The sequence below is a fragment of the Grampus griseus genome, assembly GCF_964374135.1.
Source record: "Grampus griseus genome assembly, chromosome: 19".
Classification (NCBI taxonomy): domain Eukaryota; kingdom Metazoa; phylum Chordata; class Mammalia; order Artiodactyla; family Delphinidae; genus Grampus; species Grampus griseus.
In genome coordinates, this window is record NC_139013.1 from 45,686,660 (window position 1) to 45,711,454 (window position 24,795).

A 24,795-nucleotide genomic window follows, 5' to 3' on the forward strand; every position below is an offset into this window, starting at 1 on the left:
ATTCCCTGGCGGTCCAGTGTTTAGGGCTCTGCGCTTCCACTGCAGGGGGCACAGGTTCGATCCCTGGTCAGGGACATAAGGTCCCACATGCCACGCAGCATGGCCAAAAAAATTCCAGGGATCATAAAAGGGGTAGGAGAGAAAAAGTGCCATTGGGCATCCTTAAATCCTAATCTACGTACATCATGAATCAGTTCATCCAAAGTATATAACACCATAGACGCTGATTAGTCTTCCCCCCATTCATTCCAAGATCAGGATATGATCCAAGCTGTGGATTAAATCCCCAAGGTGTGTTTCAACCTTAGAGCTTCTCAAGTCCTGTGGGGGAGAAAATGCCCTTACATCTGAAGTGCTTTAAGCAGGACTAAAAGCAGTTCCTTGGACCTTAATAAGAAAAATGTGGCCCTGAAGAAAAATATTAACAGATACTATATTAAGACAAAAATTCTAGGAGCCAGGAGCCAGTGTCCCAATATGGAAGTTGGTTGGTATTCCTGCCCTACTGAGAGATGCTTTCTTAGACGACCTCTTCCTTCCTAACCCCAAAACGTGCTTACCATTTTGGGAGGCAGCACTTGCCAGGGCAAGAGCCACATCAGCAGAGGACACCACTGCATCCTCGGGGACATGCATGGCCCCCACCAGGTCGTGCACATTGAGGAGAGGGTGAAGTTCGGCCACTTTCTTGGGGGAGATGATCTCGGAGGGGATGCCTATAACACTGCCACAGAACACAGGGGGACAATGACATTCACTGCCCTCCGGCAGAGGTCAGGTGACAGTAAAGTCAGGACAGGCTTCTAGCCTCATACGTACTTCAGCCTTGAATTGATGCGCTTCAGGGAGATCAGCCGGTCCTGAGTTTGGGCCAGAAAGATCGAGCCTGTCCTTATGTAACCTGGAAGAAAAAACAGTCCAAACTGAGACAGAGCAGGCCAAATGCAGGGGAGCGGAGGAGCAAGCCCACTAGACTGTAAAGTGGAAGACCTGTGATGAGTCCTGGGCTGCCACCTCCCAGTCATTCTCAGCTCACAGTTTTGTGAGGATCAAATGAGTCTAACGTACATAAAATCACTCTTACACTAGAAATGAAGGACACCAATGCTGAACAAATCTTTGGGTTTTTTTTGGGGGGGGGGCCGAGAAGTAACTGTGACCCATCAATTCTTCACTCCTTTATGCAATTATAATTAGACCCTTTCTCCTCCTATTGTTGGTGGGAGAGTAACCCTTGGTGAAGGCCACTCAGCACATCTTCCGCCTCAGTACAGTCAGCAGGCCTGTGACCTAAGCTCAGCCAATCTGATCCTCCTGGAATACTGAGTCTTGAGCAAGGAGGGGAATGGCTGGACGTCCCTCATCTCGGGAGCAGCAGCGTCCTGGCCACATGATTCCTGTTCCAGCTGAGGGACTGGCTGCTGTTGGGTCCCTACAACCTGGCCTCCACCCTGCCTCCAGCTGGCAGCCTCCTGTCAACTCTACAGGCCCCAGTGGCCTTCCAACAAACTCCTTTTGCCCAAGTTAGCCATGGTCAATTCCTGTTGTTTGCAATCAATGTACTGGATATGACCACTATTACACAATGACAATCCTCCCAGAATGCAATGAGTCTTAGCTTTTATGAAGAAACACTCGCATCAATCAAGTGTCTTTTTAAAAAGGAAATACAGTCACGATATTTAAATATTTTATTGTTCCTTCTGAAATCATCAGATAAATATGCCCTTCGCAGACATGACAAGATTGCCAAGTTCGGAAAACTGAAATTTCAGAGCCTGATTTTATAAGTGGTAAATTTATCCTCAATATATTTACTCCTTTGCTCAATCCTGGGGTACACAGAAAGCAGAACTGTCCATACCACTGTGAAAAATAAACTTGCTAATTATGGCTCAACGTTTGTTCACATTTCCTTTTGTCTTGACTGAAGGTGGAGTCTAAATACTGTGATCAGAAGTCCCTGGGTTTGTTCTTTTTTCCCCCTATAGTAAAGCTGTTATTCACATGAAATGCAACTAGATTATTTCGGATAGTGTTCCACTGAACGTTCCCCCCTTTTCCTGATGGTTTTATTCTATATTTGAATATGCAAAATGTTTACATTGTTCTAAAAGTCAAAACTATACAAAGTCAGGCCAGAAATACCATTACCCCCCAGGCCCCCACCCTGCACCCTGTTTCCCACCTACCCTGGGAGGTAACCAACCTCAGTACTTTCCGGTTTATCCTTCCTATGTTTCTTTCTTTGCAAAATTAAGTATACATTTGCATATTTTCTTATTTCTTCTTACACAAAAGTAGCACATTTTATATACTTTTTAACACCTTGTTTTTCTTCTCATTTAACAATTATCACAGAGATCACTCCATAGCAATTCACAGACATCTTCCTCCTTCTTTTTACATCTACCTAATAATCCTTTGTGGGGATGTTCCATTTTATTTTACCAATCTCATGCACGTATATTTTTGTACAAGATGTTCTTAAGTGGAAAAAACAAAGTACATAATATGCTTAATACAATCTCATTTGGGTTAAAAAAAGAAGTAGACCTGTATATACATACAAACTAACCACAGACTAGTAACCTTCTAGTGGGTATTCAGTGGGGAGGATCACTTTTTATTTTCAGATTTCTGTATTGTTCACATTTATTATAATGAGTATATAACTTATTATATATGTTTAAAACTTTTTAAAAGTTCCTTCTAACCCACAAAGTAATTTTTTAAAATTGATTTGGCACCGACTTAGTAAATTAATGGTTTAATCTATCTGCATCTAGGTTTTTCATCTGTAAAAGAATGATCTGAACTTCCCTGGTGGTGCAGTGGTTAAGAATCCGCCTGCCAATGCAGGGGACATGGGTTCAAGCCCTGGTCTGGGAAGATCCCACATGCCACGGAGCAACTAAGCCCGTGTGCCACAACTACCGAGCCTGTGCTCTAGAGCCTGCGAGCCACAACTACTGAGCCCCCATGCCACAACTACTGAAGCCCGCGCACCTAGAGCCCGTGCTCTGCAACAAGAGAAGCCACCATAATGAGAAGCCCGTGCACTGCGACGAAGAGTAGCCCGTGCTTGCTGCAATAGAGAAAGCCCACGCGCAGCAACGAAGACCCAATGAAGCCAAAAATAAATAAGTAAAATAAATTTAAAAAAAAAGAATGATCCTTCCTTATTATAAGATCAAATAATATGTGGAATACTTTCAAAGATTATTAAAACTTTTAGATTATCATGTTCAATCACTTGACAAAAATTACATCATGTGCAAAAGAAGCACTGCAGAAACTAGTAACTGCATAATGAGGACCCTTGGAGTGACCCAGTAATTCAGAGTAGAAAGCAGTTAACATACACCTCACATGAATGAACTATTTTCAGAGGATTAGCTTATTATATGTTATCATCAAATCTATGTTGTACACATGTCACCTATTTAATATCTCAAAGCAGTCCACTGAATGACAGCAGTCATTGGAATGCACACCTGTATATTCTGCTGGACAACAGAATTCTCCAGCAGGGAAGTCCCTACATCATCTTTCACTGCATCACTGGTGAACTACAATGGGGGTGACAGATTGAGAGGGATGCCCTTACTCTCTGTTGCCTGACTTCCTCACTGCCCCACAGACATCAAAGAGAGATCAGGCCCAATAAAGGATTCCAGCCAGTGACCTCAAACAAAAGCTAGACTAACTTACCTTACAGAAGCCTGCAGCCCTGATTCCTCTGGAATCTAACCAGCTGAGCCATGCAAGGCTCAACAAAGCACGAGTAACTGAACCAAAGGACCAGGACTCAGCAGTTCCCATTTCTGGGCTCATTATGTGGACCCTCTTCTGACTCAAATACTGGTTAGTATCTGATTCAAGTACCTTGTTGTCATTAAATTAAATCCAACCAAAAAGGACTGAAATACAGTTAGGTCCATGTCTGTCATATTCAAGTTATTAGAAAATCAGTCTTAAGTTACAATTTACAAGTAAGGTTTACACTTCGGTTGGCAAAAAAAAAAGCTACCATTTTTTGTCCGTATTAATCTTGAAGTATCTGTGATCTGAATTATGCAAGGTCTGCCTCATATAGGCATTGTCCTGAATTTCATCACTGGGCCTCACTACCCTCTCATGATTATACTGTGGTCACCAAACTGTTTAATCAGCCACGAGACTGGGTTTGACTCTGGGCTTCTAGCTAATCCATCACCTTATAACAAAGCGCTGCACCTTCTTTCTACCTTGTTACCACATGGGACCATAGCATGGCTTTGTCTCCCTCTTCTTGGGACAGTTCCTACTTACTCCAGTATTATTTAACTTACAATTCTGTGTCCTTACCCCCATGATTACACAGGTAAGGAGAAATACATGTTTATGCTTTCTAGGTAGAAATATCCTTAATATCAATTTCTGAAGTGCAGTGGGTCAAACTATTTAACTACCAAGCACCTAAAGTTGAGTTGTTTCTCCTCCTCTTCATTCAGGAGCCAAGTGTTGCCACTTACTAGACTTCAATGAGTGAAATATATAGGAAACGGCCCAGGAAAACTTCCACTCTATAAGAATTATAGAATCTGAAAAGGAGCTAGGATGCTGACTGAAGGCCCTCGATTTACAGATAAGGAAACTGAAGATAGTTCAACAAGCTAAGTGACTTGCCCAAGGTCATACCCTGACAAGTGGCAAAACCTGTATTAAAACTCAAGTCTGAATTACCAGATCACAAGCTGACTTGGTATAGGACCAAATACAGTACTGAGTAAAAGAGTCTAGATTACCTGCTTACCTGTATGGATCCCTGTTTCTTGCTCTAACTGATGGTAGAGTTTGTTTGAGTAGTCTGCCATCTTTTGCTCAATGGTCAAGTGCCTGGCGGTGCTTAGGATGCCAGCACAGAACCTCGTAGAGCCAGCAGCTAGCCTGCAGGATAGATGCAAATGCTATTAGGTAGACGCATATATCGGTGAATACAAGAAGTTCAAGGTTCCTCATTATACCACTGTTGTAACATCCAAAGATGGAAACAACCGCAATGTCCATCAACATGAGAATGATTTAACATTTTGGAGTTCACCTATACAACAGAATACTTTACGGCCATAAAAAATAAATGAACACTTTTATGCACCAATCCTAATGGAACAACCCTAATGAAAAAAGCCAGGTGAGGAACACTGTTTAAGGTATGCTACTACTCGTATGAAAAAGGGAAAAAAAATAAATGAATATGCATATACCCACATACATACCTACCAATATATATCTGATTATACATGGAGAAGAGTATCTGAAATGGTACCTAAGGAACTTAACTGGCTTCCAGTGAGGGAAACTTGTAGCTAGAGGTTAGCGAGCAGAAGGAGACTTTCCCCTGTACACTCTTTTACACATTTTCAAGTTTGAACTATGTAAATGTATCACCTATTCAGAAATAACCACACTTTAATTTTTTAAAATGTTGTCCAATTTGCGGTAGGCAACAGAACATAAACAGCATGGAACAGAAAAAGGACACTAGGTGAAAAGTGAATAAATTCGAATAAAGCAGCAATGTTAGTTTAAAATAATGTATCACGGGCTTCCCTGGTGGCGCAGTGGTTGAGAGTCTGCCTGCCGATGCAGGCGACACGGATTCGAGCCCTGGTCTGGGAAGATCCCACATGCCGCGGAGCGACTAGGCCCGTGAGCCACAACTACTGAGCCTGCGCGTCTGGAGCTTGTGCTCCGCAACAAGAGAGGCCGCGACAGTGAGAGGCCCGCGCACCGCGATGAAGAGTGGCCCCCGCTCGCCGCAACCAGAGAAAGCCCACGCACAGAAAAGACCCAGCACAGACAAAAATAAATAAATAAATGAATTTAAAATAAATAAATAAATAAATAAAATAAAATAAAATAATGTATCACAATTGCGTCATTAATTGAAACATTAATCCTAATATAAGATGTTAATAGTAGGTAAACCTGGATGCAAGGTATATGGTAACTCTGCACTATTGTTCCAATTGTTCTATAAATCTAAACTGTTCTAAAGTAAGTTAATCAACTGAAAAGGAACAGAAATAAGAAATAATGTAGCCAATTTCATTTTGGCTCAAAGAGGAAGCACCTGAGTCACAGGATTTATTGCTGTATTATTACAACAAAGAGAGCAAGATGATAAGATGTGCTTTGAACCGGAAATAAACACATCTTTTAGCTACTTGTTATGTCCCAATCTGCCATCTCTCTGAGAACCAGAAAACAGGAGTATTAGGCATCGCAAAACAAAGTACCAAAGATTTCACTTTTCTGTAATTCTACTTATGCTACTTAGTGACACTTACATTAGCTATTGCTGAGTCAGTATTACTGAAATGAGAGGGATGAGGGAAGCCCATATAATCAGTGCAGCACAGCCCCAAGCCATGTCCAGCTTGATCCCTACCTGCCCTGCTCCAAAAGGACGATATCCTTCCACCCCATCTTGGAGAGATGATAGGCCACAGATGTGCCCATGATTCCACCACCACAGATGACCACCTGTGCCTGGGCAGGCAGGGCCACAGAATGCGCTTTGGCAGCTGACGCACCGCTTCTGGCTGAGGACCACTTCTGCCATCCTCGGCTGCTTCTTGGTCTTCGGACCACCGATAGCAACTGGTAAAGCATCACGTCTGTCAGCAACTGGGAGACGTGCTCTCACTCAGCAAGAAGCGGATCCCAAGAATTCAAACTAGATAGAGAAAACCAAGAGCATAAGATTAACGAGAAAGTGTCAAAACACAGAACAATAATTGTACATTCAGCAAATGTCTGAGGACTTACTGAGTTCCAGACACATTGCTAGGTATAGATACAGCAATGAAGACAAATGAGGAGGTCCCTGCCTTTACACAACTTACATTTGAGACAGAGAGACAAGCTGCCAATATACAAATAAAACAAGTAACAAAGCTAGTATGATGGAGTCACTAGGGGCACACCAAAATATCATGGTCAGAGAGAAGGTGACATTTGAAAAGACCTGATGGATGAAAAAGAACCCGCTACGTGAAGAGTGTTCGGACAGAAGAACCAGCATGTGCAAAGGCCCTGAAGTGAGAGAGCTTGAGGAGTCCAAGCACAGAAAAGAGGCCAGTGTGTCCACAGCACGTGAGGGAGAGGAGGTGACCTGAGATCGAGCTGGAGGTGGCAGAGACCAATCGTACACAGCTCTTGGATGCCACCACGAGGAGTGGGATTTATTCTACATGCAAAGGAAAACACTAAAGCAGGGGAATGACATAATCTGGCCTGTTTTTCCAAGATCAGGCTGGCTCCATGGAAGGCTCCCAGAAGGACAGGGAAAGCAGGGGTGAGTCAGGAAGCTACAGCAGTTCTCCGGGGGGACACCATGGTGGCTCAGACGAGGATGGTGGCAGCAGAGTCAGAGAAATGACTGGATTGTTTGGGAAGTAGAAAACACAGAGCTTACTTGCCAACAAACTGGATGTTAAAACAGGAAAAACGGAGAAATAAGGATGATGGCTAAGTTTGTGGGGTAAGCAACTGGGGCCACGGACTATGTGAGATGGATCAGACATAGGGAGGGAGGCTGTGAGGGTGTGCATGCGTGTGAACAGTGAAAGGTCCCAGTCTTAGATGTCAACAGCCAGAGACCCAGCAGGCAGCACGTGAAAACAGGGAGCAGCAGCTGGGTTCCCAAGCCTGAAACCTGGGGGTGTGGTCCGGGAGTCATTAGCATATGTACAATATTTGAAGCCCTAGCATCTGGAGGAACAAGACCCCCAAGGTTCCCGGCATTTACACACAAGGAAGAGAAGGAAAGGACTACAAACAGGACTGAACGCTGTAGATGCACAGAGCGTCCTGAAAAAGAAAAGTGGCTGAAGAGATAGAGACGGAGTGGCCAGTGAGGAAGAAAGAAAACCAGGCAGAGGGCACAGAAGCCAACAGAGGAACGTGTGTGAAGAAGTGGTAACTACAGAGGGTGCTGAGGGGGGAGCAAGACGGCCACGTGTCCACCAGATGTGACAGCACAGAGCCCCAGGTGTCCTCAAAAAGAACATTCTCAGGGGAATGGCAGTGATAGAACAGAGACTAGAGCAAACTAAAGAGTAAGCGAGATGAGGGAGCGAGGCAACCACTACCCCGTGCTCTGAGGGGAGCAGAGGAACTCGGAGCCGAGCAAGGCGGTCTGTGTTTAGGGCCGGGAGCTATTAAGCATGTTTCACTGCTCGGGGGATGAGCCAGTAAAAAGGAAAGAGATGGCAGAGAAAGGAGAGGCAAGAACAAAGGATGAGGCCCAGGAGAAGGAGAGAGAGAGACGGGATTCAAAGCTGCAGGGAAGGACAGCTGGCCTCATGCTTCCACGGCGATGGGGGGAGTTGAAGGTACCAGGTGTGCGCTCCTGAGAGCAGAGGACGATGAGTCCCGTCAGGCTGATCACTTACACACCAGTCACAGGCTGTAACCAAGACATTTCTACAAGACAATAAATATCCTACGTTAGACAAGGAAAAGCGTGGAGGCCAGGTCCACGGGGATGAGGATCGTGTACAGAGTAAGACCTAAGCTGAGCCTGGGAGGGGCGAAATCGGGACAGAGACGGGAAGCACACACCATCAAGCTGCAGAACAAGCCTGGCCCTAACTGCCTGTGAGACAGGCTGGGACCTGGGACCCTTTGTTGCAGTGCCTGCACCAAGACAAACATCTCCTGGAGCAACAAAACACAAAGAAACAGTAAGGGACTAAAAATAACTGCATGCAGGGCAATGGGGGCAAAGAGAACAAAGATACAAAGAGGCCAAAACCCACCTGCCATTTCTGAGGTGCCAGAAGCAAAAGCAGGCTCCTGGCATGACCCCCGCGCACAGCACCACCACGGGGGTGGGCAGACCACCCCAGCCACCCCCGGCCCCACCCACCGATCTGCCCCCACCCCGGGGGAGTGAGCAAGGGAACCTGCCGCTTGCTTTTGCTCCCTCGAGTCCCGATAAAGCCTTGCCTCAATTTCTACTGATTAGAGTCCAAGAACCCACTGATGGATGACAGCGAAGGACGTGGCTCAGAGGCCGTAGCTTCTATGAACGCTGGGTAACAGCAGAAACTGAAGTACGGTGAAGCCAGACCATGGAAGCCTGATACTTGGTCCAGTACCACAGGCTGAATATGACAAAGGCAGGCTTTTAACAAAATTAATCTAACAGCAAAACAGGGGACTGTTCAAGTTTCAAGAAACTGAAGAAAGACCTGTTCGCAGACTATGCCGTCACAGACGTACAGGAAGACGAGGTCTGAAGACCAGAGTGGGGGTGACAAGCAGACATGAGGGTGGCTAGCAAGTCACCAACAGCACGTCCACCAGCAGCCTCAGGACCCAGCACGCTCCACCATCAGCCTGAATCACCTAAGGCCACGTATCAACACCCACCTGTCAGAGGACTCTCAGATCTGTGACGAGGGCAGGCACAGACTGCATCCCAAGAGAAATCCCAACCAACTAGGGACTAACTTTTCTGGCCACCTTGAGGTCCCACCACGCCTCATGTCCCTGTCAAACTCTGTCTCAAGATGGAAGCTTCTCCACACAGCTAGTCTTGCTGTAAGCTCATCTCCACATGACCAATTTCTCTCCCCAGTTCCAAACCATCTGTTTTCCTCCCTAAAACCTCTATGGGCGCTCTAGAACACCCTTACCAAAGTGACGCACCCACCCCTTCACGAATGTTCTCTCCACCCTCTGTCTTAATGGAAATGCAGCTCTCCTGAGGGAACTGTCACTGTCACACAGCCAGCCCTGTTCCACTGACCTCACCATCAAGAGGCACAGTCGGCATCCTCCTTGCTTCTGAACCATTACCACTCAGTCACACTTGGGAAAGACCCTGTTCCTTTGTGCCTTCAGGTAGCAGGCACCCCTACTTGGCTCCGGGCTACTTCCTATTAAGCCACAGGCACAGCTCTCTCTACATCCGGGTTCTGAACCCATAACATGGCTCTTCTCCCAACCTTTAACACCACCTCCTCTCTTCCTTCATCAAAGGAGATAACCTGTCTCATCTTGTTCCCCAAAACACCACCTGTATACCTCCCTGCATCAGCAAACCATCCCTGCCTTCCTTCACAGGGTCAGAAATTAATCCCTTACAACGGCCTGGATCCCCCTTCCTGCCCCCTTCCCCTGAACCGAGCTCCATCAGCTGTCCTCCCTCTTTCACATACCCTCACATTTACCTCCTTCTCCTCGGCATTTAGATGTGCTCAAGTACCCCCTCCCCCTGCCCAGGCGATTTCAGAAATAAAACAAAGCTCCAAAACACTCAATTAGCAATTTTTAATTTTTAAAATTCTAAATTATAAAATGATGGTCTGCAAAAAATCAAAAACAGAGGTAAAGGGCTTCTCTGGTGGTGCAGTGGTTAAGAATCTGCCTGCCAATGCAGGGGACACGGGTTCGAGCCCTGGTCCGGGAAGATCCCACATGCAGCAGAGCAACTAAGTCCATGCACCACAACTACTGAACCTGCGCTCTAGAGGCCACAAGTCACAACTACTGAGCCCACGTGCTGCAACTACTAAAGCCCATGTGCCTAGAGCCCATGCTCCACAACGAGAAGGCACTGCAATGAGAAGCCCGCGCACTGCAACAAAGAGGAGCTCCTACTTGCCTCAACTAGAGAAAGCCCGCGCACAGCAACAAAGACCCAATGTAGCCAAAAATAAAAATAAATAAAATTTATCTAAAAAAAAAGAAAAACAGGAGGAAGTTAAGATTTCCCTCCACTCAAAGATCACCAGTACCAGTGTCAATTATATTTTCCCAGAATGTTATTTTTGCAGCAATGAGCTGCCCTGACGTCCACTTGTTTGCCACCACCTTTGCCTTAAGTCCTTCTTTTATTACCTTGGTGATGGCACAGTCGGCCAGTGGACATTTTAAGCAAAAATTTCCTAACATGTATTTCACAACCTGTCTTTTTTATTTCCCGTCCTACTCTCTTCTGAACCAAAAGTGGTCGGGCTTCTGCCCCACCAGGCCACTGCACTCCTCTCACCAGGAACGCAAATATTGCTCCTTTCCAAGGGCACTTTCTGGGCACTCCCTCCTATCCACACTTTTTCCTTGTTTTCTGTGGCACCTTCTGCCCCGATCACTGGCCTCTCTCCTCTGCCCTTCCCTCTGTGTTGACGTCCCCCAGGGTTCCCTGAGGCCAGCTTCGCTTCCCCATCCACCACTGTTCAGGGTGATTCCCTTTCCTGCCATGACTGATGGCCTAACCCATAGCACTCCTGAGCCTTAGACCCGCACGTCTAGTGGAAGAAGGGCCACCTCCACTTGGACTCCCACAGGTCAAACTGAGCACATCCAAAAGGTAAAGCCATCTTCCCTGATCTCCAACTCTGCTCCACTTCCTGTGTCCCCCAGGAACACCATACACTAGAATCCTGGGTGTCATCCCACATTCCTCCCTTGCTCTCATCTCCTCTCTCCAGTCAATCATCAAGGCCTAACCAACAACCCTACATCGTAAATCTCCCTCCAGTGGGTCTACTCTCCATCTCCACTGCCCTGAACTGAGCACAGCCCGCCATCCTCTCTGTTTACTGCAGAAGGTTCCCAACTGGGCTTCCCGCCTCTAATCTGCACACCATTCTCCCCACGCCCCACAGCCTTCACACAGAGGCCTGAGCACATCTCTGAAATGAAGATCCTATTTCGTGCCCCTGCTCAAACCCTTCAATGACTATCTGGCGCCCTCAGAAAAAGTCAAATTCCTTAATAGGAAGTGCAAGACCCTGCTCACTTCTTATCTCTGATCTAATTTCTCTTCTCTCTCTCTCCTCTCACACTCGCATCAAACCTAAACTACTTTAATTCCTCACACGTGTCAGGCATGAACTTTCTCTTCCACCTCTGGGATTTGTGCAGACTGTTCCTTCTCAGTGGCATAGTTCCTGCCACCCCTCCCCCCAAATAAAGATAATCCCTGCAGCTCTCAGCCTGTCTGACATCTTATTTGTTCCCACTCTCCCCCCAACACTCAGGTAACTGTTCTGTATTTCCCCAAACACCCTGCACAAGCCCCAGCTCAGAGCCAACCACACTCTGTAACGGTCTGTCTGCCAATCAGGGAAGCAAAACAGCAAGCTGCGTGAGGAGGAAGCAGACTTCAGAAGCAGACAGATCTGGGTCTGATAATCTCCCCCACCACTCATTAGCTGTATGACTTTGAGCAGGTTGTTCAATCTCTGTGGTTCAGGCTGCTCGTCTGTTACATGGGCTAGGAATACCTACCTCACGTGGCTGCTGCAAGACTAAAGCAGAAATGCAGGAAGAACATGGCAAGTGGCACCTCAGAAGCACTTGGAAAGTGGTAGCCTTTAGCCCCCTGGGATAATGGAGCTCTCCGAGAGCAGGGACCACTTATAACTTGATCAGGGTTGTCACAGTAGGCACCCTGGAAATACAACCTGACAATTAAATGAGAACAGTGAACAAAGGAGATGGGGAAAAAATTCAGTGATGACTCAGATCTCAAGGCTAGGCCCCCAGATGTGAGGAGATCTCTAAATAACCTGATATAATTTTTTAAAAAAGGTTATATTCTTATAGGTAGTTATGATGTGCCAGGCACTGCTTTATGTATACAACTAATTTAACCCTCACAAATCTAGAAGATGTTACAATTTTTATTCTACACTTGAGGTAAAGGAGGCACAGAGACGTGAAGTGACTGATCCAAGATCCTACAATACTGGTGAGTGGCAGAGCCTCAATTCAAAGCCCGCCAGTTCAGCATTAGAGTCTGCCATTGAATCATTACTTCTTGCTACCTGTAAGTTAGGATTAGATGATTAAAACAGGGTAGCTGAGAGGCCAGAACCACAAGGCACTTCCCCAAATAGAAAAAAGGAATTGCAAAGGTAGCATTAAAAAACGTAACAACAGGGACTTCCCTGGTGGCGCAGTGGTTAAGAATCCGCCTGCCAATGCTGGGGACACAGGTTCGAGCCCCGGTCCGGGAAGATCCCACATGCCGCAGAGCAGCTAAGCCCGTATGCCACAACTACTGAGCCTGTGCTCTAGGGCCTGTGAGCCAGAACTACGGAAGTCTACGCACCGCAACGAAGACTAGCCCCCGCTCACCACAACTAGAGAAAGCCCACGTGCAGCAATGAAGACCCAACACAGCCAAAAATAAATAATAAAAAACCCCCAAAAACATAACAACAGATGAGTTTCAAGATGGAAGAAATAATACTAAAAGGCCAGGGTGATAAGAACCAAGAAAAGGATTTTTGACCTTGTGCTCACCATGACCTTCAAGAGTCAGTGAAGTGGTGAAGACAAAAAAAGAAGGACTTACAGTGGATGCAAACAGTGAAGGTACAGAAGGCATCACAGTCTATTCCAGTAGGTTTGGCAGCTAAAGCAAAATAAAACTTGAGAGCAAAGGAGATAAAGCCAGTAGAGAAGAAACGGAAGATGTCAAAGACAACAAAGTAAAACACACACCTGGTTGAAAGTAAATTACGTGTTTAATTTCTGCTAAGGAGAAGAATTCCTGCTAAACAATCTCAATACTGACGCTGGTTATGCTCAGATCTGCTTACACCAACAAGAGCAAGAGGACAGCTCCAACTCCTTCTGAGCTGTTCCTCTGCATGGTCACAACACCTTGTACAAATTGGCTGCTGGTCACAAGGGAGACTGGGTGAGAAGAGACGGATTAACACAACATTTCCCACACCTGCCTCCAAATGAGAGCCACCTGGGACACATTTTAAAACACACACACACACACACACACACACACACACACACACACACACACACACACACACACACACACACACACACACACACACACACACACACACACACACACACACACACACACACACGCGCTCCCTCTCTGGAGATTCTGATCCTGCGGTCCAGGGTGCTATATTTTTCAACAAGTGCACCAGGTGATCAGCCAAGTTTGAGAACTTAACACAAATCTCTAGCCCTAGGAACGTGTCCCCTTCAGCCCGGCTACCTCGCCGCCCCCCAGCACGGGCGAAACGGACGTGAAGATGCCTGAATCAAATCTCGGTGTCATACACATCAGGCCCAAAGGGTCAAACGTTGGGAAGAGAGCTCACCGCCCCGGCATGGACGTTTCCACCTAACCTCACCGCTGACTCTGCAGCACTTTTACTAGTTAGTTAAGCACAAGCGGACCGCACGTTGCCACGCGGGAAAACAATTACGCCTGCAGAGACGACCCAGCTGGGCAAGCCCGACCCACGCTGGGGCGTGGGGGTGGGGGCTGCCTGCCCGAGGCGGGCCTCAGGAGCGAGGTTACCCCGGCCGCCCTGGGCATCCGGGCTCGGCTGCGGGCGCCTGCCAGAGCCGGTGCGCTGGCCCCGGGCAGCCGGGCACGGGTCCGCGAGACGCCACCGCCGCAGAGAGGCTGAGGGAGACCGGGCGACGCGCTGTCGGCCCCGGCGGGCGGAGTCCCGGCGCCGGGAAGCGCCTTCCGAGGACCAGGCAGAACCGACGGGAAACGAGGGACGCCGGAAGCCCCCTGACCGAGACCACAGAGGAAAGGGGGGGGCGGCGCTGGGGGTCCCGGGCCGCCACGGTCCGCGCGGACGGGGACGCCAGAGCGGCTCCGCAGCTTCTCCTTACCTCACGGGCGCCCTCGGGCTCCGCGCTCAGCAACACTCCGGCTGAAGCGGGGCAGCAGCCACAACCCTTGCCGGGGTTCCCGGGAGCCGGAAGGTGGTACACGGCTTGAGAAGGGGGCGGGACAGGAGGGAGGAAAAAGTTCCGGCGAAGCTTGATACGGCGACCTTCCGCGCTTTACGGTGCCTAGCAAGGGTACGCCGGAACGTGACCTCACTCGCGCACGCGCACCGTGACGTTAGGTGGTAGGGCTCCGCCCCTGACACGTGGGGCTTGTTTGGGTCTCTGGAGGCCCGTCCCCTAAATGGGGGCCGCCTCCGCCAAGATGGCGGTGACCTGTGTGACTGCCCTTTGAGGCTCGCTTTAGGACTCTAGCCTCGGAGCCTGCTATTTATGCAGGTGCAGTCCTGCCGGCCGAGGTGGTGGCAACCCCGCTGCAGTGTGGGGAGAGAGCGGGGGTTCTTTCTTCCCTTGAGGCGCGTTCCCCAGGTCTTGTCCCACGTCGTCCGCTGCCCAAAGACACTCTAGTCCAGGGCGTAAAGAAGATTCTTGGACAGCCGCTTCGTTTTTTGTAAGTCGCCCGGGTCTTCTTGGGCGAATAGCTATCAGAGCAGATGGGAAATCCTGTCTGCTGGCCCGGCCAGACCTCGGAGGCAGGATAAGAAGACCTGAGCTCTGGGCCGGATCTTACTCTTTGCGCCTTCTCTGCTTGTCTGGACCAGAGGAAGAGGAATCATTTCATTCACTACATCCTCTGAGAAGCTCCCCATCACCTTGCTTACTATCACATCGCCCTGTTTTCTTTCCTTTATAGAACTTGTCATTGAAGTAGATCAGTGTTTGTTGATTGCCTTTCCCACTAGTTGCAAGCTCTGCCCTCTGACGACAGAACCTAAATCTCGTGCAGGGCTATGTTCTCAGTACTTAGAACAGTGCTTGGCACAAAGTCCAGTACATATTCTTTGAATGGACAGTGATCTAATGGTATAGCCTCCCCAGCGTGTTGGGCCACCTCTCTAGTTCCCATTCTTTGGATTCAAGCCCGTCTCACCACACAAGCCAATTTTGTTTAATGGATGGCCTCTTGTGGCTGGGCGTCCTGCTGGGTGATGGGTTTCAGCAGTGCACAAGAAAGAAAGGGCTTCTGCTATTAAGGAGTGGCAGTAAAGCTCCAGGGACCTCTGAGTTACCACGCTAGCCCACAGCCTTATATGTTCTCACTTGCCAGTTAACTCACACAAGACAGCCCACATGAGGTCTGGTTTCCTGAGAACAGATACTGCCTTTTGCTACTCTGTTACATGAAAGTTCAAGGCATTCTGGGACTCCATGCTAGCTACATACGTTAATATTTTAGCTCTGGGCTTAAAGCTTAGGGTCACCAGCTGCCCCCCAAAAGAAGAGGGAATAGACTAACAGATATGAGGTATATTCTTGGGGAAGTCTTTCTGATACCTGGATGTGGCAATTTCGAGGGAAAATAGTCACAATTTTTTAAAAAATATTTTTTAAAATTTATTTATTTAGGCTGCATTGGGTCTTCGTTGCTGCACGTGGGCTTTTCTCTAGTTGCGACCAGCGGGGGCTACTCTTCGTTGCAGTGCACGGGCTTCTCATCGCAGTGGCTTCTCTTGTTGCGGAGCACAGGCTCTAGGTGCACGGGTTTCAGTAGTTGTGGCACGCGGGCTCTAGACCTCAGGCTCAGTAGTTGTGGCACATGGGCTTAGTTGCTCCACAGCATGTGGGATCTTCCCAGACCAGGGCTCGAACCCGTGTCCCCTGTATTGGCAGGCGGGTTCTCAACCACTGTGCCACCAGGGGTCCCGTCACAAATATTTTTGATGAGCCATCTCCCAGGCATGTGAATTTGGGAGAAATCTAGTTGTGTATAGGAAATGGTGGATGGAATAGTGATATTTAACCTGTTAATTACATTGTTTTCATGCAGTAAGTACTGAACAAGCTGTTTAGATTTCTCCCTGCTTCCCTCCCCCATTGCCATTTCTGGCCTCCACTTTATTTTATTTATTATTATTTTAAAATAAATTTATTTATTTATTTTGGCTGCTTTGGTCTTCGTTGCTGTGCTCCGGCTTTTCTCTAGTTGCAGCGAGTGGGGGCTACTCTTCGTTGCGGTGCGCGGGCTTCTCATTGCGGTGGCTTCTCTTGTCGTGGAGCATGGACTCTAGGTGCGTGGGCTTCAGTAATTGTGGCACGTGGGTTCAGTAGTTGTGGCGCACGGGCTTAGTTGCTCCGCGGCATGTGGGATCTTCCCAGACCAGGGCTTGAACCCGTGTCCCCTGCATTGGCAGGCGGATTCTTAACCACTGCACCACCAGGGAATCCCCTGGCCTCCACTTTAAAATGCTAAGTCCTAAGGCTCCTTTCATTGTCAATTTTGTCTTGTGCTTTGTAGGCTCTCATAACCACTGATGCACTATTTTTCAAGAGGATTGAGTGTTTTTATGATCTTGACTTCTCTTTTTCTATTAAAGACCAGAGTTATTTCTTGTGTGATTCTTGAATCCTCTGAGAAGAGTGTATGCAGCCCTTGCAGAATTACACATTTCTTCATGGGCCATATTTCTCCTGATATTTAGGTGCATCTTTTTTTTTTTTTTTTTTTTGCGATACGCGGGCCTCTCACTGTTGTGACCTCTCCCGTTGTGGAGCACAGGCTCCGGACGCGCAGACTCAGCGGCCATGACTCACGGGCCCAGCCGCTCCGCGGCATGTGGGATCTTCCCGGACCGGAGCACGAACCCGTGTCCCCTGCATCGGCAGGCGGCCTCTCAACCACTGCGCCACCAGGGAAGCCCCTAGGTGCATCTGTTTTATCCTTTGCAAACCTTCTGCCTTCTCATTTTTCATTCTCTCAAGGACAGGAATTACAAGAGGTGGGGAGGATACTTTTAGCGCCTGTTTCAAAAGATCAATGCCAGGATTTACTTTGCACACCAAGAACTGAAGCTTGGGGGACCTCTTTCTTCCAAGCTATATTCTAATGCCTCATACTGTAGAGTGTCACATGGTGGGTGGAGACGTGAAGGAGGAAGAAAAAGTACCTTAATTTCTGTCTGAGGGTAACCATTCACTCTACACAGCTTCTCTTTTCCCAGAACAAGAGGGTGTGGGGTCAAAACCGCAGCTCATTTCAGTGAAGGGTTTTCTAACAGCACAGCTAACGCTCTACTCTCTGGTCAACTCCTGGGATGTATGATAAACGCCACTATAATTATTGTAAAGGCTACAACTTATTCTTTGCGTCTGTAAATGTCCAGCTCAGCTCAGCCTTTTCTGTCCCTGTGTTGCATCAGCATGTGGTCCTGAGGGTGTTTGAGGCACTTTATTATTATTATAATTTTTTTTTTTGGCCGTGCCTCGTGTTTTGCAGGACCTTAGTTCCCCACCAGGGATTGAACCCAGGCCCTCGGCAGTGGAAGCCAGAGTCCTAACCTCTGGACCGCCAGGGAATTCCCTGAGGCACTTCAGTAAATGGGATGTTTCTCATGAGCCCTGGTGATGACAGGCATACAGGGTGACCGAGCATTTCTGCCCTCTGCAAATGTGGTATTAACATTGTGCACAGTTTCTATCAAGCCGGATTTCAATGAAGATTTTCTTTTCATGTCACTAGGTTTGTAAATGAATGAACAGACGTTTCACTACTCTTGCCATGTCTGCTTGAGAAATGTTCTATATCTGTAGCTACCGGGCATATGTATTTACCATCACTAAGGATAAACATTGCACATAAAATGGTTGTCCTGTTACGTTACCAAAGTGCAGATCTGAAATCCAGTCTTCTGGCCTGGCCCAACCTCAGAGGCAGGATAAGAAGACCTGAGCTCTGGGCTGGATCTTACTCTTTGCACCTTCCCTGCTAGTCTGAACCAGAGGAAGAGGAATCATTCACTCCATCCTCTCAGAAGCTCCCCATCCACTCCATCACCCCGCTTACTATCACATCACCCTGTTTTCTTTCCTTTATAGAACTTGTCACTAAATTAGATCAGTGTTGACTGCCTTTCCCACTAGTTGCAAGCTTTGCCCTCTGACAACAGAACCTAAATCTCATGCATGACTATGTTCTCAGCACTTGGAACTGTGTTTGGCACATTGTCCAGTAAATATGTCTTTGAATGGATAATAATCAAATGGGCACAGGTTATGCTCCATTTGGGGCCACACTCACCAGTTCCCATTCTTTGGATTCAAGCCCATCTCACCACACAAGCCAATTTTGTTTAATGGATGGCCTCTTGTGGCCGGGCATTGTGTTAGACGATGGAATAAACATTGCAGAAAAACCCATTGTCCTGGGCTTCCCTGGAGGCGCAGTGGTTGAGAATCTGCCTGCTAATGCAGGGGACACGGTTGGAGCCCTGGTCTGGGAGGATCCCACATGCTGCGGAGCAACTGGGCCCGTGAGCCACAACTGCTGAGCCTGCGCGTCTGGAGCCTGTGCTCCGCAACAAGAGAGGCCGCGATAGTGAGAGGCCCGTGCACCGCGACAAAGAGTGGCCCCCGCTTGCCACCACTGAAGGCCCTCGCACAGAAACAAAGACCCAATACAGCAAAAATAAATAAATAAATGAATAAACTTCTATCCCCAACATATTAAAAAAAACCAAAAACCAAAAAAACCATTGTCCTGTTACCGAAGTGTAAAAGAGAATTTGAGAACTGACATAAGACACAAACATTTACAAATGTTACTCTCCATGCAGTAGGGGCATGGCTGGGGGAGAAACCCCATTCCTCCCCCTGAAGTTACTATCGCTGTCACTGGACTTGACATCCAGCCTTACACGGACTCCATGGTAAGCACCTGGCACAGGGCGTATCCTCCATGTACCTGTGAGCCCATGTCTGTGTGGAAACCAGGGCTGTGCCCATTCCTGTTCACACCTGTGGGAAGACAAGCTCATTGTCTAAGAGAAGCAGCCAGTGCGCTCACCACACCAACCTGCACCCACAAATCATGGAGCAGTTTTGCAGTAAAACACCTGGTATGGACTCAGTGCTGTGCAGGGTGCAGGACGCTATTTCACAGAGTCCCTGTAAGACAGAGTAATTTTATAAGTGGCTCCTGTGCCCTAACTGCCTTGCCTTGTTGAAACTTCACCACAACTGTGTGAATTAGAGCAGAGTATCCTGTGAGGAAAGTGAGGAACTGTGAGGAAAGTGAGGCCTAGAGAAGCACGTTCTCAAGTTGCAGATAATAAAAACCAGGCCTCACATCTAAGTCCCTATGAAGTAGTGAACTATTCAAGTCAGTGCTAAGACATGTGGTAGAGACGGTGGTGGTGCATTAGAATCACCTGGGGAATCTAAACCCATATCCTCCACAGGAACTGGAATCAGCAAGGCTGAGAGACACATCTGTTCTTCTAAATAGCTTTCCAGGAACTCCTCTTGTATCTGGAATCCCCTGGGTGCCAACTCTTGAAAAGTCTGGAGGAGAAATGGTAGTTGTGTAAAGCTTTGTGGATGAGGCAAGACTTGAGCTGGTTCTTAAAGAACCTCTGTTTGCCAAACTGTAAAATGGGGCTGATGCTGGAGTGGTCTCAGATCAGCGTGGTTCAGTCACTCTCTCTGTTCATATAAACCAGCAGTAGGTGGTGCTGCGGCCTATGAAATGCTGTGTTCTTGGTTCACACAGCCCCTCATCTGGAGGGCACCACGTGGAGATTAGTAAGAAACCCAAGTCAGACTAATAAAATCTCCCCCGAGGGGTGATAACCCAGCGTGGTCCCTGTGACACAGGAGCCACTGAGGAGCAGCTCCTTTGGTGCAGCCTCCCAAAGAGAGGGGTGTGCCCATCCCTCTGTTGTCCTTCCCATGAGATGTTCTGTAGAGTTAGGGACCCTCAGACACTTGGATCTGGGGCATCAGCTGACTGGAGCCTCTCAGAGTCCAGGCTGAAAGGGTTGTTGTGCGTTTGGTTAAGAGCACAACTTTGGAGCTGGCCAGCACTGCCTCTTCCTTAGTGTATGACCCTGGGAGGTGGTTACCTTTCCTGGGCCTCTGTAGTAATCACCAATAGAGACTATATATAAAGAGAAAGAACCAATAGGATGTATATATAGAGAGAGGGAGAGATTTATCTCGAAGTGACTCATGGGATTGTGGGGCTGGCAGGTCTGAAATGCACAGGGCAGGCGGGCAGGCTGGAGACCCAGGGAACAGCTGATGTTGGGGGTCTCGAGTTTGTAGGCAGTGTGGACGCCCAATTCCTTCTTCCTCCACAGGATCTCTGTCTTTTCTCTTAAGACCTTCAACTGAACGGATGAGGCCCCCCCCCATTATGGAGGGGAATCTGCTTTCCTGAAAGCCTACTGATTTTACTGTTATTCACATCCAGAAAATACCTTTACAACAATATCTAGACTGGTGCTTGACCAAACAACTGGTCGCCATATCCTAGCCAGGTTGATACATAAAATTAATCATCACAGCCTCCGATTACTTGCTTGTAAAACGGGCAACGATACGTTTTGGTTTTTGTTTTTGCAGACTCAAATAATGCATATAAAATACTTGGCCCAAAATTTGTGAAATATTTTACACAACAGCTACTTTTATTATTATTCTTGCAAAGTGAGCTGCACGGCCTGGCACCTGAGACTCCAGACTGTGGGAGGTGTGGGTAATGAGCCAAACTGAATGACCACGGAGGCTGGTGACACGCAGCTGAAGAGCAGAGACCTGTGCCCAGGCCTGTGAGCCTGACGCTTGTGGCGGGAGCTGGGCGGGAGTCCCCAGGTGCCCCTGGGGCTGATGCTTTGCACTCATTATGACTTGTTTACGAGCTACTTGGGCTTGGTGGAGACTCACTCGCTCAGGAGGCAGCCTGGGAATCCAGTGGGCTTGTCTGAGCTGAGTGAGCTCTTTCCAGGCCCAGGGATGCATGGGTGTGGATGACCTGTGAGCAGCTCTACTCTGGCCTCCGGTGATCTTGGCTGACTTGGCCTCTGTGCTTTCCAGCTTTTTCGGGGGCCTGTGTGGTGCTTGTTGTTCACACCTAATGTTGGTCACTTCTCAGAATCTTTTCCCTTCAAAAGTGTAACTGAACCATTTCAGGGCTGCTCCTGTGAACCCGCTGGGACACTTGCAGAGTTATGTTAATGGTGTTTAACTGAGCAAAACTTGTTTTGCCTCCACTTTGAAGACACCTGCCTTCACCAGATAACTGGGTGCCCCACCCTGAGAAGCTCCTACGTCAAAATTAGAGGAGGATTCTTTCCTTAGCTGTTTCCGGCGTCTCTTACCAGAAATGGCTGAATGACAATACCCAACCTTTTGAGGAAGAATCAAACACCCCCAGAACTCTCTCCCTCCCTCACTCCACCTGCTCACCAATGCCCAGCAGATTCTCGAGTTGCCTCTTCATCCTATGAACCCCAGGACATGTGCCCGCTGGCCGATTTCTGCTCAGTGATTTGTTCTTCTGTCAGGAGACTTGACATGTGTTTTCTTTCCTCAAGTTGCAACTAGAGTTGAGTGAAACACACTGAATTAAAAAAAGGATAGCTGAATACTCTCTAGGAAGCAGCTAATAAGAGAGGCCCAACCATTTTGACACCTTGACTGTGCAACTAGGAGACAATTATTGATGGAGACTCTTTGAAGTTCAAACCAACATTGGGATCCACCTACAAACTATCTTTAGTTTTCCTTTTTCTCCATGGCAGAGTGAGAGCTATAGAAAATTCGCCACTGTTAGCCCTCAGCTGCCCCCTTCCCAGCACTCTCTTCGCTGCTTAGAGGAGCACCTAGAGGGGCCCCTCACGTCAGGCTGCTTCTGGATGGGATTTACCACTTTCCCTTAAAGGAACGTGTTAAAAGCTACTGAGGCAGTGGTTCCTATTAGATTACTGAGCTGCTGTAAATATGTTTTGAAAATTCAGTGCCAAAAACTTGCACATGAATGTTCATAGCGGCATTATTCAGAATAGCCAAAAAGTGGAAACAACCTAGATGCCCATCCACAGATGAGTGGATAAATAAAATAGAGTATATTCGTACAATGGAATATTATCCAACAATAAAAAGGAATGAAGTGTGGATACAGCTGCAACATGGATGAACTTTGAAAACATTAAGCTAAGTGACAGAAGCCAGACAGAAAGGCCACATATTATATGATTCCATTTATAGACAATGGCCAGAATAGGCAAATCTATAAAGACAGAAAGTAGATTTCTGGCTGCAACAGGCTGGGATGCGAAGCTGGGGAGAAATAGGGGTGACTGCTGACAGGTATGGGGTTTCTTTTTGGGGTGATGTAAATGTTCTAAAATTTATTGTGGCGATAGTTACACAACACTGTGAATGTACTAAATACCATTGACTTCTACACCTAAAATGGGTTAATTGAATGGTATGTGAGTTAAATCTCAATAAAGCTGTTTTAAAAGCACATTGGATGCCAGTCTCTGCCCCCAGGGGAGCCGGTGAATTGTGTTCTGTGGATATCAGGTGTGGTCTTTTGCGGGGCAGGTGCCTAGGATACGTCTGCAGAACCTGTGACCATGGGACCCTGTGAGAGCTGCAGGACTTTGTTACCGGATGGCCTTTGGTTCCCTGATTGTTTTGACATGAATCCAGGGCTCCGTCCCTCAATCTGTCTTCTCCTGTCCAGCAGGGACATTCATAAGTGCTCAAAGGCAATGGTTTTGTTTTGTTTGTTGTTTGTCCTCTAACTCCCTGCAAAGGGCCGGTGTTCAGGAAGATCTTTAGGGAGAAGGGCATCGGTGGGCACTCAGAAGGCCTGGAGAGCCCGTGCCACGGCTGACTCGACATGTGTCAGTGCCCCACTCCCCGCCCACGTTCCTCAAGTGCAAAATGATGGGGCCAGGCCCCGTGACACCGGCCCTCCCCTGCCCCACAGCTGTGTACTTTTCTAGACTTTCGTTGCTCCCTGTAACATTTGGGCTGAATTTCTATTGGGCCAGAAGGAGGGGGACTGTGGCACAGCCACAGTCAGGAAGCAGTCTGAGAGCAGCCACTGGTCACGTATGGAATGTCTGCATGATAATTAATGAGGGGCATCGAGAAGTGGGGATTTAAGGACTTGCCTTGAAACCGTTTCATTATTTTGGCAGAGGAGTTGATGGGAATTATGGAGGTGCCAAAGCCCTCCCAAACTGCCCCCCACCCCATGGGAATGGGACCGCTCCCCACGAGAGACCATGAGTTAGCGGAACTGGGAGTGAGGGGTCTGCGCCTCTGAAGGAACCTGCTCAATCCTAGACACAGCTGCCATCCGAGATGTGGGGACCTGCCCGCTGGAGCAAATGTAGGAGGGTCAGGAGGCCCCGACACCCAGCCGGAAGATTTCCGGAGGAGACACCCTGTCTTCAGGAGTCTAAGGAGGCATGGGGATGGACCAGCTTCTCACTGGGAAGCTGATTTCAGGAAGCTACTCCCATCCATTAGGCCGCCTGACCACCCCATGGTGCTTACCCAGAAACCAGAGACCAAGCGCAGGGAAAGGCCCCGGGCCCTGGAGTCAGGCAGACCTGGGTTCTAATCCCGGCTCCGGCTCTGGCTGGCTGCTTGATCCTGGGCAAGTTATTCCACTCTGAGACTCAGTTTCTCCATCTATAAAATAGGGCAAAAATAGTTATCTGGAACATAGTATATTTTAAATTTTATTTGTTCATAATCTGAATTTATCAATTTTATTCATTTCTTAAAATTTATATTTAATTTTAAAACAACATAGATAATATAAATATTTTAAAGCTCCAAACAATATACATTGAAAAATCTTCCCCCATCCTTGTTCTCTTTCCTCAGTAACTATTACCTGCTGCATCACAGAGTGAATGTTATTTGTGTTAAAAGCTACCATTCATTAGGGGCTCACTTTGTGTCAGGACAGTGCATTGTAACGTCCCTGCATTCACCCCTGTTTGGCAGACAGCATTACCCCTGTTCTGGGTGCAGGAAGTAGGCTCAGAAGGAGGGAATATTTTGCCTGGAAATATAAGACCTGTAAGAGAGAAGCCAGGATTTAAAAATGCAAGTGAAGGACTTCCCTCATGGTTCAGTGGTTAAGAATCCACCTGCCAATGCAGGGGACATGGGCTCAAGCCCTGGTCCAGGAAGATCCCA

The 24,795-nt window shown here is 47.8% G+C and overlaps 1 protein-coding gene across 1 annotated transcript in view; it reads right to left on the bottom strand.

The window, feature by feature from the left end:
* The window catches only part of PDPR (pyruvate dehydrogenase phosphatase regulatory subunit), a 38,926-nt gene extending 24,105 nt beyond the window's left edge, over positions 1-14,821 (bottom strand). Inside the window, exons 1-5 of the mRNA XM_082676085.1 lie at positions 14,674-14,821; positions 6,437-6,724; positions 4,799-4,932; positions 820-901; positions 561-724 (exon numbers count right to left, since the gene is read on the bottom strand). Coding sequence (XP_082532211.1) covers positions 561-724; positions 820-901; positions 4,799-4,932; positions 6,437-6,660 — 604 coding nt within the window. The 5' untranslated portion in view covers positions 6,661-6,724; positions 14,674-14,821. The remainder of the gene's footprint in view (positions 1-560; positions 725-819; positions 902-4,798; positions 4,933-6,436; positions 6,725-14,673) is intronic.
* Positions 14,822-24,795: the final 9,974 nt, after the last annotated feature.